This window comes from Chanos chanos, chromosome 2 (genome assembly GCF_902362185.1).
Source record: "Chanos chanos chromosome 2, fChaCha1.1, whole genome shotgun sequence".
Taxonomy (NCBI): Eukaryota; Metazoa; Chordata; class Actinopteri; order Gonorynchiformes; family Chanidae; genus Chanos; species Chanos chanos.
In genome coordinates this window covers 10,219,978-10,238,078 of record NC_044496.1, presented here as the reverse complement: position 1 = coordinate 10,238,078, position 18,101 = coordinate 10,219,978, and the positions used below count along the sequence as shown (strand labels likewise).

The window sequence follows — 18,101 nt, the reverse complement described above, 5'->3', positions numbered from 1 at the left end:
GCGAAGAACTATTTGTTTATTATTGTTTTTTAGAGCCAAAAGCGGGAAATGAATCGCACAAAAGGCGTTTTGTCAGTAGTTAATCAGTATTGCTTGAGTCCACATTTCATTAAAACTAGATGGTTACGCTGTAAGGGTTAGGAAGATATCATATGTGAACAACACAAAACCTTGTTTTGCTGAATAGTTTTATTCTGTTGTTATGTAGTTGTGACACCAGACGATGTCGCTCTTATTTCAAGACCGGAAACGTGCTTGCCGTGCGTGAGCTCTTACAAGTTGCGCCTTACGCACGCTTAAAGGTTTGAGCGGTTGCTACTGGTAGCGCTTAGAATAGGGGGTCACGGTATGATAGTCTTGCATGCATATAATTTCAAGTGACTTTCAAGAGCGACAAAGAGAGATTCTGCCATTCTACCAATTACCAAAGAAACGTTCACTAATAAGATACAGCCATGATAACCTCTGAAGAAAGGTAAGTAAACGAATACGTAATTGTTCTTGAAATGTTCCCATTGGTACAGTTTATCTCTGAATGTTATATTCGTCACCATTTAACCATACTTAATTTACCTGTATGCCGCAACAGTACAGTATTTTATTACTTGCTTCTTTAACATCATTCTCGAAAATCATGAATACGATTTAACGTTGTCGTAGAATACAGAAAGTGCGTGATTGGTTTTTATTGCATAGTTATGTGAGGGGAGAATCGTTCTTGTAGTTACTGCCCTATAAAGAAGCTTTTCCCCCGTGAGAACGCACTGCAGAGCACAACACGTTTTGTTATGGGAACTTTAAAATGTTGTTCAGCTCGTTAAATGGACAGTCTTGATAAGTAGATTTTTTCAGTGTGTGAGTTTATGCGGCTTTTAAAAGTAAGAGAGGAAGAAAGTAAAGATGTGAATGAATGAATGCATGAAACATGGGGTTTTTGACAAGCTTGTAGCCCACTCCCTTATTTTCCTTCAACATTCTTGCATTTGCATGTGGTCAAAAATGAACTTAGCTTTGACACTTATGCAACAGATTGCTCCTTAATGCGTATACACTTGATGTGTATTCTGCCTGTCCTGGATAAAATCGTCTGCCAAACGAATACATATAAATGTAAATGCAAATATGGATGAACGAGCGAATGAATGAATGACCGTGGTACAAGTGGTGACAGTGCCATAAACTAGCTAAACTAGGGTCATAAAATGAGTGGAATAAATTATTGTTTCTTGTGGTAGGGTTTTTGAGACAGTTTATGGGCACCTTAGGCAAGCCCTGTATTAAATGTCAGTGGTCAGTATTTGCCTTTGCAATAAACTGAACATGTGTTAAAAGAGGAAAGAAAGAGGTTATTTGTGAACAGGTAACGAGCTATCAGCAATGGGATTAAAATAATTCTTGTAAAAAATAGCTTCCCCTCCATGCTCAGGGAAGGAAGTGCTCCAGTTTAATGTTCTTGTGGTATAATTTGTTCTCAGTAAATGCAGCTCTTTAAGTGTGATTGTGGGTCAGCAGAAGTCTTACTCAGCATGATAAACATTCCTGACATGATTCTCAAAAGAATACTTGTGTGTTTGAATGATCTCCCATTAAGTATGAGCCTATTGTTTCACATTGTGTAAACAGTGCTCTCTATTTATAACGGCCCTGAATGGGGCGCATGCATAAAATACTAGTCCAACCATCTGCAAGGATCCCACTTCAGCACAATTCCCTGTTCTCACTTTTAGTCGGTTACACAACCAGTGCTTATACGGGTTGTCTCTCTAGAGGCTGTTACGCAAGACCCTCCGCAGGGCTCTTTCTAGAATGGATGCTGCTGTCTCCCATTCACAAACTAGGATTAGTGGCCTGTTATGTGATAACCAACAAGATCATAAGTGAAATCCATATGCTTATGAGTACAGCTGTAAAAGTTAATATGATTTTTTTTTTAATCACATGTTGTCTTTAAGGCATTATTAGTCTTTTTTTTTATTATTATTATTTTGTACGTAAGCATCCACATGACGGGCCGATTCAGAAGTGCCAAGAGAACACTTGACTTAATGAGGAGTATAAATCATACGGGAAGATGAATTTTAATTTGGCTACCGTTGCTATAGGTGGAGATCTTACTGACTCTTGAAAAAGGGTGATTGTTTGGTAACATGTGTCAGGAGCTTCAGCGACAAAGAGTACTCAATGAGATGATGTTACAGATGTAGTGGCTAAGGTGACGTTAGCATGTAAGTCTGATGGAAAGAGGTAATTAAATAATAATAGCTGTGGTCATAAAAGATCATAGTCATCAGCTTAAAGACTGTACATTGGTTCGGAATGCAGCACAAAGACAGATAAGCAACTCTTTTCCATGCAAAGTATTTTCTTAATTTAATGCAAGTATCAGTCCAGAATGTGAACAAGCAGTTCCATCAAGAGCAGTTCATCGTGACTGAAGGAACTAAAAAGTACAAACCAGTAAATACACAGCTGTTTACAGTTATCATGTGTATCCTATAGTGAAGCATTTCTGTCTAGTTAGTGTAACAAACTCAAGAGCTGTGTTTGAACATTGTGATAAAGATATTTCCAAATTTAAAATGTAGGTCATGAATGAAGGTTTTTTCCAGAGAGAGAGGGGTGATTCATTCGAGTGAATCATAGACAGAGTTATAGTGCTGTAAAGCTGAAGGAGGACTTACAGAGCTTGCCCTAAGGTTTCTGTGCAATGCAGTAGAACTACTAGCTAATTGACAAATTGGGATTAGTGTGTAATGTGTGACTGTGCTCTGGAATCAGTCTGAAATCCTCTTAACTAATTCACTTTAAATGTGACCTGCATTCGTGGAAAGATCTGTAGGTTGCTACAGTGTCTTATTTTGCTTCTCTTACAGATTTTGGTAGATGTACGAAGCATGCATTTCTTATCATAATTCTCTCTTTTGTCTCGTAGAAAGTATCAAAAAAGAGGGTAAATTGTTAAAGCAAATTCTGTTCAGTTGTTTGTCATAAAACAGGCTGAAAACAAGGCTAATTTGTTTGGAAATTCAAAGATATATTGTATATTTCCTCAGTTGTGCCTAACTGATCAAATATCATTGATCAAAAAAGTTCATCTTTACAGCATAGTTACATGTTTTAAAGGCAGTGTAATCCTGTAATCCTAAGCAACCTTTTCTCTTTCTCTGTTGCTTTCTCTTTCTCTCTCTCTCTCTCTCTCTCTCTCTCTCTCTCTCTCTGTGCAGTGCTCTGCTGCTGAGTTCAGTTCACCTGCTCCGGTGGTGCAGGCTCCAGGGGCCAGGGCCTCGGTGGTGTTCCTGACAACCCCCCTGTACAGAAAGGCCTCCAGGATGAGTGGGCGACTGGCACAGATCAGGGCCCTCCCATTCTCCTTCACAAGGCGAGCTTGAGTCTTCATGTTAGCAATACTAACTCATCCATAATGAATGCCATTGTCCTTTTTAAATAAAAGTATGAAAGCGATGTGACAAGTTTTCTTTTGGGTTTTATTCACAAGGTTAAGTAGCAGTTGTTGACTCAACAAAATTATGAAGGTATATTAACCGACAAATCTATCGAATTAAAATGAGATTTTAAATATGTGTTAGCTGTATTCGAATGATCTGCTCTGTTCCAACATTCCTCAGCCCTCCCTCTCATTGTGCTCCTGATTTCTTTGCCATTTATATTATTTTAGTGCTCAGGGGTAGTCATTATAAGGTCTATATAAGGCATTTTGTGATTTTTTTTTTTTTTGTTTTGTCTTGTTTTGTTTTTTGATGTAAGACTTCCAAAGACTTTCAGCCATTTTATTATAACTTTGGTAGAAAAGAGCACAAGTTAAATGAGGCATATAAGAGGTTTGGGACAGGGAGCAGTCATTTAAATATATCAACTACATTTGCATCGAGGATTGTCAACTAGACCTTTTAAAATGGCCAGTTTCAGTAAAGAGGTTAATCTGCCTAATGTGCCTAAATTTACAGCACAGATTTGTTGTCACTGGGTGGGTAATTTGTCCTTGTCCTATATAACGAACAATACTGTGTTTACTCATACTCTTAGGGATATAGGTTTGTAGGTCTGCAAAAAAAATCTACACTTTTAATCCACAAATTGACTTAGAAATGCCTGACGAATACTAAGTGAACTTAATCTTTAAAAATAGGTTCCCTTAATGTGTGATGTCATGGGTCATATGACATGTTTCAGTCTCACAAAAGTATTTAATGGATGAAAAAGAATTGTATGAATAATAAGATACATGTAACTAGCATAATTTTTCTAAGATGTGCGAATGTTATAGACGGCAGAAATGTCAGTTTAAGTCATTTAAGTTGGGACAATGAGAAGTAGATGTAGATTTGGAGACAAGAGTTACACCCGCGTAAAAATGTAAGTATAAAGCTGGCATTAATTTGCATGTTAGAGGAACACTCAAGTGAAACTGAAGTTTTTTCTACTGAATATACAAGACCAGTTCTGATATGAAGCATAATCTTTCTAGGTCACAAACTGTGGAAGAAGCGGAAGTTTTGCTGGTTAATGTTGAACTCTCTTAGATAAATGTTGTCTGTGTATTCTCTTTTTCCAGCATCATAGACTAACAGTGACTCAGGTGACACCAGTGGATCAAACACCATCTGTCCTACAGTTCCAGTACCAGATTAGTGAGCAGCGTTTTTGTTGTTGGGAAGCTGTCCTGTCATCATATGGTCTTTTCCTGGGAGTCCCACCCGGAGAACTCCCAGAGGGCAGTAAAGAGGGGTGGGTGTGCATGTTTACGATAAACTGCATACTTACAGAACTAGTTTAATTACAGGTGTAATAAGTTTGTCAGAAACAAAAAAAAACACTTAAGGATAGGGATGGCTCCTTTATTATAGGCAGACTTGTCATAAAACCAACTCAAAACAGTCTAAGTTAACCATTAGAACCCCCTTTAATTGCATCACTGATATTCTGACTGGCTTTTGGAAATCCTGAAATTCTTGAATGGCCTGATTGACAAGGTGACTTCTGAGTGTCTATGTGAATAAATAACTGGACTTCACTGTAACTGATGTATTTGCATTTACACATTGAGCTGAAACGCCAGTTTATTTACACAGAGATTTTCAGTCTCGCTGCTAGATATGAAAAAAAAAATTCCCAGTAAACAAAACAAAACCTATAGTTCTCCAACTGCTAAACCATTTTCCTTAGTTTTAAACCATCGTGTATTAATAGCTTTGTGAAGTAGTCACTCTCTCACGCACAACCCGGAGAATCTGAGCTAAGAGTGCTCACCGTTAAGGGTCTTATGTAATGACACTTCTGTTTGTGTTCCAACACGCTGTGCCTAAGGCACATTCACTGTAGCCAGTCACTCATTTAGCAGGAAGCTGATGGATACTGTAAGACTGCAATTGCATTTTTCTGCAGTAACCTGTGAGGAAAGCATTAATGTAAAGCTTGTGTGCTCTCTCTCTCTCTCTCTCTCTCTCTCTCTCTCATCCTTTATTCATTCCTTCATCTTCACTTTTCTCTTCTATAGACTCACCAGCCTCCTAGAGTTCGCTGAGGAGAAACTAAATGTTAGTCATGTCTTTGTGTGGTTCAGCAAGACCAGAGGAGACTTATGTAAGTTCAGAATTCTGAATCAAGTCAAATATGTAAACTGCTGCTCAAGTACAATTTATCCTTGAACACTAATGCTTCAAGCTCAAATTTAATGTCAGATGTTTGTTGTGCCTATCCCCCGCCCCCCCTCTCTCTGTCTCTCTTCTTCAGTGGTGCTTACCAGAACATTCCACTACCTTGGATTTGAGATTGTGAGACTTGCCCAACTGCAACTGCCTACATGGTCAGATCTGATGTTCATGGTATATGCCATGCAGCCTGCCCTCTCTGATGAAGGATGAATGGAACAATCCAGAAAATTCACTTTGGTCTTTCGGTCTTCCGGCCTGATTTCTATTTTCCTTAAGACTAGCGCTTACACTTTTTGCTAAACTTGCACAGATGTATATTCTCAGATGGACAAATATCCAGGATGTCACAGTTACGTTAGAGAAACATGAGTAAAAATGATTCTTTCAGGTTCCAGTATGCTGAAATGTACCACTCTTGAAGTGTCAGTATTAGACTGCTGGGTTGTTTGGTGCTGTTTATAAAACAACATACTTTCTCTACATTTGTTTTGGAAATCTGAGCCTCACCAGTGCTTTATTGGATTCTCAACAATCTAAACCAGTGGTTCTCAACTCCAGACCTGAGGACCCCTTGTCCTGCACATCTTCATTTTAACTTTTCATTTTAACTCTTCATTTAACTTTTCATTTTAACTCTTCATCGTCACAGCTAACTGAGCCAATCAAGGGCTTGATGATTAATTAATCGGTGAAATCAGGTGTGTCAGTCCTGAGCTCAGCCTTTGATTAGCTCAATTATCTGTGACGATGAAGAGTTAAAGCAAAGATGTACAGGACAGGGGGTCCTCAGGACTGCAGTTGAGAACCACCAAGCTAAACTAAATTCATTAAATTCAAGTTAGAGAGGCCAATATATGTAGTTCCAAACCTGCTCAGCTTTTGATGTTATTTGTTCATGGTCTGCTATGCAGCCGTAGCCACTGAGACTTGATGAATAATGTGTTCTGATGAATAATACTTTTTCAGAATTATACTGTGGTTTCAAAGTTTCAAGTAAACCAACTTAAACCAATGGTAAACCAACTCAATCAAATACACTGGAGCAGGGATGCAGAACAACTGCCTAGCTGTAAACAAACTTTTAGACCTTACCACAACACACTTTACAGTTGGCATTAGTGTTTGAGTTGGGTTAAACTGATCAACAGTGTTTGTTGGTGCTGCACTGATATGTTTATCGATAGAGACAGTACCCAAAGTACGCTAAACCAATGCTCTCATTGAAAGAAATATAAAATAGCCCATTTTTTCTCATAATTTATATGACTAGAAGACATTCAAGAAGCTCAAACGTATCTATTACGTAAGAAAATAACTAATAGAAAAAATAATAAAATAAAATAAATCTATCAAATAAAATTGAATATAAAAATGTATATGAAATAATAATCATTTTAAAAAGCTCATCATTTTACTGGCATAAAATGTATTTGACCCCAGACCACTTCATCCAGACAACATTAATTTTTTCTGCATAGGTCTGCCTTTCTTTCTTTTTTTTTTTTCCTCTGGGGGACAAAGGTTCCAAATGTTTAGTTCTTATACATACCTGTACCTCTGGCAGTGTTTCATTAACAATAAGGATCCAAGTGGAAGACTGAGCTTTTCCACGGTTTATGTAAAAATTAAATCTGATTCTCACACTATATTAAATACTATTTTTATTATTAGCTACACCTGAGTTTCAAGCCATCCAGTTTCCTATGACAGTTACCTGGCTACCGATGGCTGAATTTTCAGATGGATCAGCTTCGCGTAGCTCAGAACATCTTTCAGTCACATAAATTGCCATCTAACATTTTTGTGTTTCTCAGTAGAAACAATTTTTGTTTTCACTGAGGTGAGGAAAGTTTGAAGTATATGGCTCTGTAAACAGTTGGGTTCTGGTGCTGCTCCATTCAGCATTTGCCTTAGGCTCATCTAATTCTGGGTATTAAAACTGCTTCACTCAGCTGTTGTATAATACAATGTCATGAAAACATTAGAATGAATATTTTGTGTTTTGAGCATTAGTGCTATATGTCACTATTGGTTTGAACTAATGTGTGATTATGATTTAGGTAAGTAAACAAAATGAACAATATTAACAATATTAATAATAATAATATTAACAATATTAATAATAATAATATTAACAATAAGAATAATGAAGTGTGGTTTTGAGCAATCAGCTGAGTGATTTTTAGAATAAATGGCATGCATAAGGACTTAGGTGCAATTTCATATGAGCAATGAATGATGAAATGAAATAAACTGAGCCTAGTAAATTAATATTTATTTTGAGAAATTATTCTTAAATTTACTTGTGTCACAAGCCCTTTATAAAAAATAATTGCACTTCCCCTGTTGCACAGAATGTATTGTAGAACTAAAAGAAATATTTTAAAAATATTTCTCTTCTCCTCTCAAATGCTTTAACACTACACACCATCAAATGTTCCAGTTGTCCTCCGAAACATTTACTGCAAGCTGCTTTTGAAGACTAATACTTTATGTGTGGGTGAAACAAACTGTTGTATACCTTTTGCCTGTTGTTATTTGTAAAAGCAAAGGAATCGATTTGAAAACTGGAAAGGACACATGGGTGAGGTGGAATGTAGTGTGTTGGGGAGGGGGGGGGGGGGGATAAACCCAGGGTTAGAATACAGTTCATTTCGAAAACAGATACTATCACTTTGATTACAGAGAGTGAGGTCTGACAGACACCAGCAATTCAAGTAATGCACCACATGACCTTGGTTATATTCTAAATGGTATTAAATAATATTCTGAATGACATTTTGTTACATGGAATTAAATCTATCAAATTTCCTACACCTTTCTCTGTTGTCTCATCAGAATAAAATGACTGTAGGCACAGACCCATCCAGAGCCGTTATAAACAAGTATTTGTTTACTTGTTGAGACCAGTAGTGTAGCTTACAGTAATTAATATTTAATATACAACAGAGCTAGCTCCCGCACATAGTTTGGACAGATAACTTGATCAGCACAATCATTTTCCATTTACAAAAGTTTCTCTAAACTGCTGTATAACTTATACAATAAACAAACACGAACTTGAGAGGTTGAGTGTTCATGCGTATTGTAGAACCAACTCAGTGTAACCCGTTACAGTGCCCAAGGGACTAAACAAAATCAGTCGTCTCAGCCGAAACCTAGATTAATGCACCTAAATGCTGTTCAAGTTTCAGCTTCCCTGACGGGACTAGTCTTAACGATCCATTCCTAAATCTACGCCTATCATTGCTTCTCTTGAACTCATCCCCTCGAACCAAGCTCATTCACAGACACACATGCATACACATTCAGAACAGAACACAATACACTTTGTGATGACAAATTAAAATGCTTTTACTTTAGAACGAGGACAAAGACTCAAAAATGAAATGATGCTGTGGTTATCACATAGCTTCCAGTGAAGAGTACTTGTTATAAAACGAATTGGATCCTTTTCTGACTAAAGAGTTAAAAGGTACGTCTACAGCTCTTTCACCATGTAATCTAAAGGCGCAATAAGCACATTCCACCGTGAAGTGTCCTCTTGTCCTTACAAGGTTGTGACAGACCACTGGCAAATTCCAACATTTCTTCTTCCGATCCGTTGGAACTGCCGCTAGGGGCAGGTTTTATATTGTGTGTGACCTTTCCACTGTGGTGTGTGTGTGGTTTGAGAAAAATCATTGGCTGTTTTAAAAGCGTCACATTTGCAGGGAAGTAAGCCAAATCCCATTGATTCCTGTATCCTATGCTAGTTTCTGCCAGCGAGTACATACACATACCACCAAATGGAGTTTAAATGACACGCGCTATGAGGTAAGGGATCCACCGTCATTCTGCAGAATGAAAGTGATCGTGCGGATTAGCAGTAAAATACAGCTGATTATTAAATTAACTAGAACGAACAATTTGACTTTTAGCAAGTTGGCTAGCACACACATCACAGTGTTATGGCTAAATGGCAGGTTAGCCAGAGCTAGCATGCTAACGACGTCCAAAATATGCCCCCATTGTCATTTATAGGACACTGGTGAAATATCATTTACGTCCTTTGCTGTTTTACCTATTTGAAATATATTGTATGTAGTTGGTATGATAACTGAAGAAACAATATTCATGAATAGTTCTCTTTTTCCTAGAATATCCAAAATATGGCACTTGGAACAGTATGTACTATGACAGAGTGTAGTCGTAGTAAACCAGTTATGCTAGTTAGCTGCCAAGTCCTGCCTCACAGCACGTAGCTTGTAAGCTAGCCCAGCAGGTAGTGGTGCCGTTAGCACGCTGTAAATTGTTACCGGGCCTAGCAAACTGGCACGGAAAATGTACCAGGTCAAGGGTGTTTTCTGCAGTGGGAGACCTTCTACGAACTGAAATTATTTTCTAATGCTTTAAATTTAGTTCTCTAAAAATGCACATATCTGTTATTGGCTGAACTGTTGGTGTCTGCATGCTACCTTAATAGTGAACTAACTTGCAGGCTAGGTGTGACAACATCAAGCATTCGAAATATGGAGAGAGAGATTTCTCCTGAGATAAGGAGTGTTTGATTGCATTGTAAAATACTTAAGAACAGGCGTGTCAAAATCCAATCCTGGAAGGCCAAGGTCTTGCTGCTTTTCTTGTCAACAAACTACGTGTGGTCTTTGATTGGCTGAAGAGCACACATTCCTGTTTTTCCAGGTAAAAATCAAATGACAGATGTCAAAACAAAAAGCAGCAAAACCTTGGTCCTCCAGGACTGAATTTTGAAGCCCTTGCTGTAGAATCACTGCTGTAATAAACATTACTCTGACAGCAGAAATCTTCTACCCCGATTTAGAAACAGATAGTTTCTCAGTTTATCTTTAACCCACGATTAAAGAAGTGTTTCAAAAGTGTTTTTTTCTTAGTCCACTGGCTGTTAAGGTTAGCTCTGTTGAAGTTAGAAACAACAGGAACCTATGGGGCAGAGAACTGGTTTGTTCAAATCTTATCACTTTCTTGACCTCATATATTCCCGTTGTCTCAGGTGAAAGGATGTCCTGGAGGGTCACGGTCCTGCTGTTTTTCTTGTCGACCAACTAAATACAATCTCTGATTGGCTGAAGAGCATGCACACCTGTTTTCAAGGTGAAAATCAACAGGTAACTGAGCGGTGAAAACAAATATCAGCAGGACCCTGGCCCTCCAGGACCGTATTTTGACACATATGTTTTAGCTGGATTGGGGATTGGGGAATGCATCAAACCCAGACAAGTTTTAATGTGAGAACACAGCAGTAAAAAAAATGTTGAAACTATTCAGCTCCATGTTGATTCTGAGCCATTGCCAAATTATTTTCATGTCACACAGGAAAAAGCCTGTGCCAAATGCCAGGCAACACTGGAATAATGCAGCAGAAAAGGAACATTCAGATCATAGAATGGGAGGATTTGGACAAACGCAAGTTCTACTCCTTTGGAGTGTTTATGACTATGACAATCCGTGCCACTGTCTATCCGGCTACGCTCATCCGCACGAGGCTACAGGTCCAGAGAGGGAAGTCCCTTTACACCGGCACCTATGACGCCTTCCGGAAGATTCTGAGAGCAGAGGGGCTGAGGGGCCTTTACCGAGGTTTCATGGTGAACACATTCACGCTGATCTCAGGTCAGGCGTACATCACCACCTATGAGCTGGTGAGGAAGTATGTTTCCTACTACTCCAAAGACAATACCGTGAAGTCTCTTGTGGCAGGGGGGTCGGCGTCTCTCGTTGCCCAGAGCATCACTGTACCCATAGATGTCATCTCTCAGCAGCTGATGATGCAGGGCCAGGGGGAACATTTGACGCGGTTCAGGGTCAAACCCAGGGAGGTGTCAGGCACAAAGCACACAGTCACTTTTGGCCAGACCAGAGACGTTATAGCACAGATATTTGCGGCAGACGGCATCCGTGGGTTCTACAGAGGATATGTGGCATCCCTCCTCACCTACATCCCCAACAGTGCTGTCTGGTGGCCCTTCTATCACTTCTATGCAGGTAGGTCAATGCTGTTTTTCTACAGGGCCATTGTTCTTACAGATAAAACTGTTTGTCATCAGGAGCTATGTGTATACTCTCTCTACCAAAGCCCATTTATGCGAAAGATTTGGCGTCTCTGGGTCATATCTCTTGCCCTTAAGATTGTGATTTTCAGCACTGAATGGCCCATAAGATTGTGATTTTCAGCACTGAAATGGGCAAAGTATGCTTTTGACTTCAGATTCTATGATATTAGTTTGTTTCCATGTGCTTTATTCTCTACCCTAACATTTATTCATGTTTTTTTTCCTGTAACTTTAATGTGATTTACTTACAGAGCAGCTATCCAAAATGGCACCAAGTGACTGCCCTCATCTGATACTGCAAGCCATGGCAGGACCACTCGCTGCAGCTACTGCAGCCACAGTCACCAATCCAATGGATGTTGTTAGAGCCAGAGTACAGGTATGAAATATCTTCCCCTGTTTATTGTTACAAGACAGACTCTTTGATTTTTTTTTATGTTACTTTTTGTGATGTTCCGAAGAGCATGTCACAAATGGCAGTTTTGACTGCTGACTTTGTGTGGTGAAGGTGGGCCAGTAAGTTCACAGAGTAGTAGCTGAAGTAAAAACATCACCTCCCTGAAATTTGAAGATCTGGCCTGTCAGCCACAGGGCTGACAGTGGTCCACTTTTAGTCCACCCTCGGTGAAGCACTGGCCAACAGTGTGTTAAATGTCGCGATGTTGGGGGTTTGAATCCAGTTCTTGACAATTTGTATTGTGTAAATGCTGATTTAAGCTCTTAGCACTAGATGTGTGAACTTAAGTAGTCAGAGTGGCTCAGAAACCATCAGCACTATAATATTCTGGTTCTTTTATGGGTGTATTTTTGTCTGCGTCCGTGTGTTTGACAGGTTGAAGGCAGGACCTCCATCACTGAGACTTTTAAACAGTTAATTGCAGAAGAAGGATTCTGGGGTGTGACCAAAGGTCTCTCTGCCCGCATCATATCGTCTGCACCCACAGCAATAGTCATGGTCGTCGGTTACGAGACACTGAAAAAGCTCAGTCTTCGCCCAGAGCTAGTGGACTCCAGGCACTGGTAGATGACGTTGTCATTTCAACAATTGTTTCTGATCCACACTGATTCTCTTCTGTGTATCTCATTCATATTATTTTATTTTGCCTTTGTAAAACATTGCTGCCTTGTGACATTGCAGTGTGATGTGGAGCCATTTTACAATACTGTGTTCTGCTCTAGTGAGGATTTCATTTTGCAGAAATGAAAAGGTGATTATTATCCTGTACATATTCAATTATGAGCTTTAAATTTTGGGGGGGGGGAAAGTTTAGTGTAATATGTGTATGAACATCTGTGAATGCACTGCTGCTCAGTATTTTATTTTGCTGAAACAAAACCCGTGTTTTAAGTGTTTTAATTTATTCTGAAGTAGAGTTGTCTGTACATTTAAGCCATGAACAGCTGGGCTTTTACCACTCTGTTGACAGTAAAACAGATAAACATGTTGACAATGTGCAAATGTGACACGATTTCTCTGAATACACGCTCTAAGTCTCTGTATCAGTCTGTGTTTATGTAAGTACATTTGGATGTTGCACACTGTAGAATTTCTGCGTGCTGATTCCCTGCTGATTCTCCCATTTTGTACACAAACATCATCAGCTTCTTGTGAACGACATTGCTTATGCTCTGGTTTGGGAGACATTCAGCTCACTGTGGGACAACTCATTTGTCAAGGGAAAAAGAAAAGGATCCTAGCTGTGTACCTAATTAATGATGAAGAACAGGGCGGTGAAAGAAAAGAATGTATTACAACAGAGAAAGAGTGGTCCTTCCTTTTGGGCCTGTGTGTGTGTGTGTGTGTTTGTTTGTGTGTGTACACATTGTTTTGGCAGTAACCTTTCAAGAAGCCATTCAGTACTACAGAAACCATGAAGGGGGAATTCCTGTCAGTTTCTGTAAATGAGGTCTTGAGATTATGTGAAAATAACAAAAATGAGTTTGCTTACAAATGAACTTGGAGCTATGTCTTTAAACAGATGTGTCATTCATGGAAATGAAATAGATTTTTTGCTTTGTTTCGTGAGGTGGGTGAAACTCTCCCTTTATCAAATGTATTTTAAATACAGGTGCTTTAAAGAAATTTCACCTCGGTCTGTGTATTCAGAGCCCCGTCAGCGAGATGTGATTGAGTAGGCTTGTTCTGTCCTTGACAGCTGATCTAAGGTCAGTTTTGATTGCTCGCCTTTTGTTTACAGTACCTTATATCAGCGGGGCTGGACAGAAGGTAAGTGGAATGATCCTCCATTCCTAAAGTCACCTTTTTGAAGGTTAAATGTTTGTTTACAGCATTTATCTCAATAAATACAGTTTCTCCTACTGGTGCAAACACAAAGAAGAAACAAACTTTCTTAGCTGTCTTTATTTTATACCAGTTTGATAGATGACAATTCAAACTGGAACAGGACTATTTTCAATACATTTTGAATTAAGTCTCAGTACAGAGGGCAGTTCAGTCCAGGTTTAGGATTAATCCTCTTCTGAGAAATTGACAAAAGGTCACTGTAAATCATAAATCTCTCAGGACTAATCATAGATGGGTATGCCTCATATCTGACGTAATCTTCCCCCCATATTTCATCGTGAGCAGTGACCTCTCCTGCCTTGTGTGGCAGGTTGTCAGGCATATTACTCTGACTTATTCAGTCTTGTCTGATGTAGAGGTACTCTTATGGCTGTTGTTTGTCCTCTATGTTGGCTTTGTTAACTTTACTTTAAAAAAAAAAGGTAACAGGGTTTGTGTGTCTTGCAAATATGGCTTCTTCAGGTAAAACAAAGAAGACCGGTTTAGTTCTGTTGCATAGCTGTAATTTGCCAGTAGAGGGCACAGTTTAAAAGTAACTGAACATTTTGTTTTAACAGTATAAACACTGCATTGACACTACAAATTATTCATTGCTCTCGTGCTCCATTTTCTGTTTTACAGATTTTTTAGTTACCGTCCCAAACACAAGTTTACCAACTTGAATTTCTCAGGAGAACCACAGTATCTCATTTTTACCCAAAGTCAAATGACATTTACACGTTTGGTGGTAATACCACATCTGAGATCAAAGCAGTGAAAACATGAAATTAGAAAGCATTGCAGAAGAACCGTAATCATCATATCCGTTAGATAAAACGCAAACAGATCATTCCGCGAAGCAAACACGATATACTCGTCGGATTGTTTATCCTTTCCTCTGAGGAACCCGGGCTAAATGAAAGAGCCAAAAATGTCTCAAGGTCTTCTGAAAGAGAGTTTGAAGAGGGCGAGCGTTACTTAGTTCAGTCTCTGGGCAAATGCATTGCCCCCTGTGGAGGCTTTTTTACCGCCGCTTCTTGGCTAATTCACTGGAGTCTCACTCTAGTGTGATTTAATGCCGAATGTCGCTTAACAGAAGTGGGAGCGTACAGCTCTACTGCTGAGAGACAGAAAGGAACTGACACAGAGGGAAAATGTTACCCCAACATCTGCCCTTGTCCAACCGAGCAAGAGACGAGGCCATGTCGAACAGCGACAGTACTCTTTCACAGAGAGCTGCACTCTGTGCACTGTGGTAAACTCAGGTTGCCAGAGCAAAAATAGGTCAAACGTCTTTTTTTCCCCCAAGTTAGCGGTGAAATAATTTAGTCCGTCAGTTTTGGCATCTACGTAAAAGAGTTTTGTAAATGAGCAAGAAAGTAGGAAAGTTAAAAGTATTGCTGTATAAAAAAAAATCGAGCTTGTTATTATTTTTTAATATGTGCTATTGCCCTGATAAGGCCTGAGGTATGGGTTCAATTTTCCTGTTCCATTTGTGAGGCAGAAAGTTTTTGATTGCTTAATTTACTCAGTTTCATTTTAACTTTTGCACTACTTTTCATAGTACTACATTTTTTTAATGTGGGGGTTTTATCAAGATATTTTATCTAGACACTTTCCAGCCAATGGTGAATGCCCACCATTGTGAGAGCTTCAGGGTCACATGAAGTCGCCCAGAATGAGTTTAAACCATAACACCACATTTGTCCTTAGAACTTTGAAACAACTCTTAGAGAATTTGAGCAATGATAAATCACCCATTTCATCTTGTTCTTCTCAGTCTCACAAGAGATCTCCCTTTCATCTCTGGTTAAATATTGTTGAAAAATAATGGCCTTATACAGGGAGATTTAATATACTGTATCCATAGAAGGTAATGATGCATGATTACTGCTTAATATGCAATGCAGAGGTGAGCTAGTGATGTCAGCCGGGAGATGCTTTCAGAGAGAAAGCTGCTACCAGGCTATAATTTTTTCAGCCAATACACAATGACACGTTTCACAACTGCGGTTAGAACCAAAATTATACAGCAGTGCTCCGGCTCATAGCTCACTGATTCCACTTCTCCTGCCTGTTCCACTCGTCACATTTTTATTTTAGAAGTTGGAAAAAGATGGAAATGTTGCAAAAGCGACGAAGTGGAACAGAATAATACTTTCCTCACAAGGCACAGGAAATATTTTTGTAGGCTATATTTTGATACAGTAATATACAGAAGTTGCACACAGAAAATAAACATTACAGATTCTGATCAAATAGATTTTTTTTAAAAGATGGCATTCTGCAAATGATACTGTAAAGCATAAATTTATAATGCTCCTTCCCATGTCCTTCTGCTCACACACACACACACACACACACACTCGCAGCACCATTGTCACCCCTACATTCTAAAAGCTGAATTATTGTTAATAATCACCCAATAACACAGGCTGTTGACCATTTTCTCTTCACTTTCACGGTCTCTGTTTCTGCTCCCTTGTTCATCTCTATCCACTGCTTCCATTTCACCATGACTTCCAATAACTCTTCCTCTTCACTCTGTGTCTCCTCTCCTCTTTAACCTTCACATTTTCTCTCAGTCCACCTGTCTCTCATGGTCCATTTGCTGCCCCCTCCCCCCCACACACACCACCCCCACCTCTCTGCCTCCTCCACACCTCTTTATCTTATACTCTTATACTTATACTTAAATTGTCTCTCACTCTAGCAGAGTTACTCACTCTGATGCTTCTCTTCTACTTTCTGTATCCTTCCCACTTCAACCGTCTTTTCTTCCTTTATGATTAAAATACACAAATCACCCCTGTGTAATATGCGTTGATTGTTGCTTAGAGAAAAGAAATAACTTGTATATAGTAACTACGCAGCTAAAAATGTATTAGCTGTAGTTTAATAAAGGAAACTCTTGTGTCACAGTTCTCTCTGGGTGTGTGTCCGTGTCTGTGTTTGTGTTGTGGGTGTAACCTTTATCATGCTGAGGTCAACATAGATTAATGATCAAAGGCAGCTGAGAACATGGAGGCGTGTTTAAGACACTACTCTCCACTAAATGAACCTATGGAGAAAGCCTCAGGGCCCTGGAGGGGTTAGTGCTGCAGGGTTTGACCATCTCCTCTGGGAATCGAAACTCCACCAGAGAATAAAAAGCTTTATGCGAAATAAATGACACGCTGGCAAACGACCCTTGAGATTGCTCCAAAGACTTTGGGTGTAGGGGTGCTTAACGTATCTGCCTAATCTAGAGATGAGACTGTTACACACAGGGTCACATCTCTTTCTTGCTGCCTTACTGGTGATAGATGTGGCCCATTAGAGTACGTCGATGACTAGGCTGTGATTCAATTCCAACATTAGCCAGTAAATACAGGCAAGCAGTGGTTCCAGCTGAGGCTTGTCAGCAGAGTAAAGATTTACTTGGATGACTAAATACTTACGCCCAGATCAATTTGTAATATGACCTTCTGAGAAATACTGTACAAGTTAGAAATCATAGATCATTAAAAAGATGAATTGGGAATATTTGGGATTTTGGGAAGGGGGCGGATTTGTTCCTCTAAATTGCACCCACATATGTTTTTAGTTTACAAACTTGTCCTTCTGTTTAAATAAAGAGTAACAGCACTGATTGACTTTATGTTCTTAACTGGTATTGTTTCTGTGGAAAATGAAGGGAAAAATCATTGGAAATGTTTTTTTGGGGTTTTTTTGCTTGTTCATTCATGTTTACAGGACTTTGGTCAGTTTGCATTGTGTGCTTTTGAGATGCAAAATTCATAAAGATCATCTCAAATTTCTGAAATCCCTTTGGTGTCTGTCTTTGTTACACAAAGATTTTTTTCTTAAGTCCAAACAATATGTGAGTGTCAGTGAATTCGCTGCACCCTTCATAATTAAAATTCGGAAAAATTTTTTACAGTCCCTCTCAATGTGGCAGCAACACATCCAACTCCAGCACTGTGTTATTTTACACATATCCAGGACTGCAGGAAATTTTATACATTCTGCTGCCAAGAGTACTAGAGAAAGCCATTATTCATTTACAAAACATTTATCTTTAAGACTACAATT

General features: G+C 39.1%; 2 protein-coding genes across 2 annotated transcripts; both read left to right on the top strand.

Annotated features, from left to right (window-relative positions):
* The first annotated feature begins 455 nt into the window (after positions 1-455).
* On the top strand, positions 456-5,882 carry oaz2b (ornithine decarboxylase antizyme 2b). Its single transcript, XM_030794194.1, has 5 exons — positions 456-475; positions 3,225-3,292; positions 4,542-4,746; positions 5,516-5,601; positions 5,752-5,882. The coding sequence occupies exons 1-5, from the start codon at positions 456-458 to the stop codon at positions 5,880-5,882; spliced, it is 510 nt and encodes a 169-aa protein (XP_030650054.1).
* A 3,526-nt stretch (positions 5,883-9,408) lies between these two features.
* Positions 9,409-13,229, top strand: slc25a44b (solute carrier family 25 member 44b). Its single transcript, XM_030766097.1, has 4 exons — positions 9,409-9,488; positions 11,007-11,675; positions 11,995-12,122; positions 12,576-13,229. The coding sequence occupies exons 2-4, from the start codon at positions 11,024-11,026 to the stop codon at positions 12,765-12,767; spliced, it is 972 nt and encodes a 323-aa protein (XP_030621957.1). The 5' UTR covers positions 9,409-9,488; positions 11,007-11,023; the 3' UTR covers positions 12,768-13,229.
* The last annotated feature ends 4,872 nt before the right edge of the window (positions 13,230-18,101 follow it).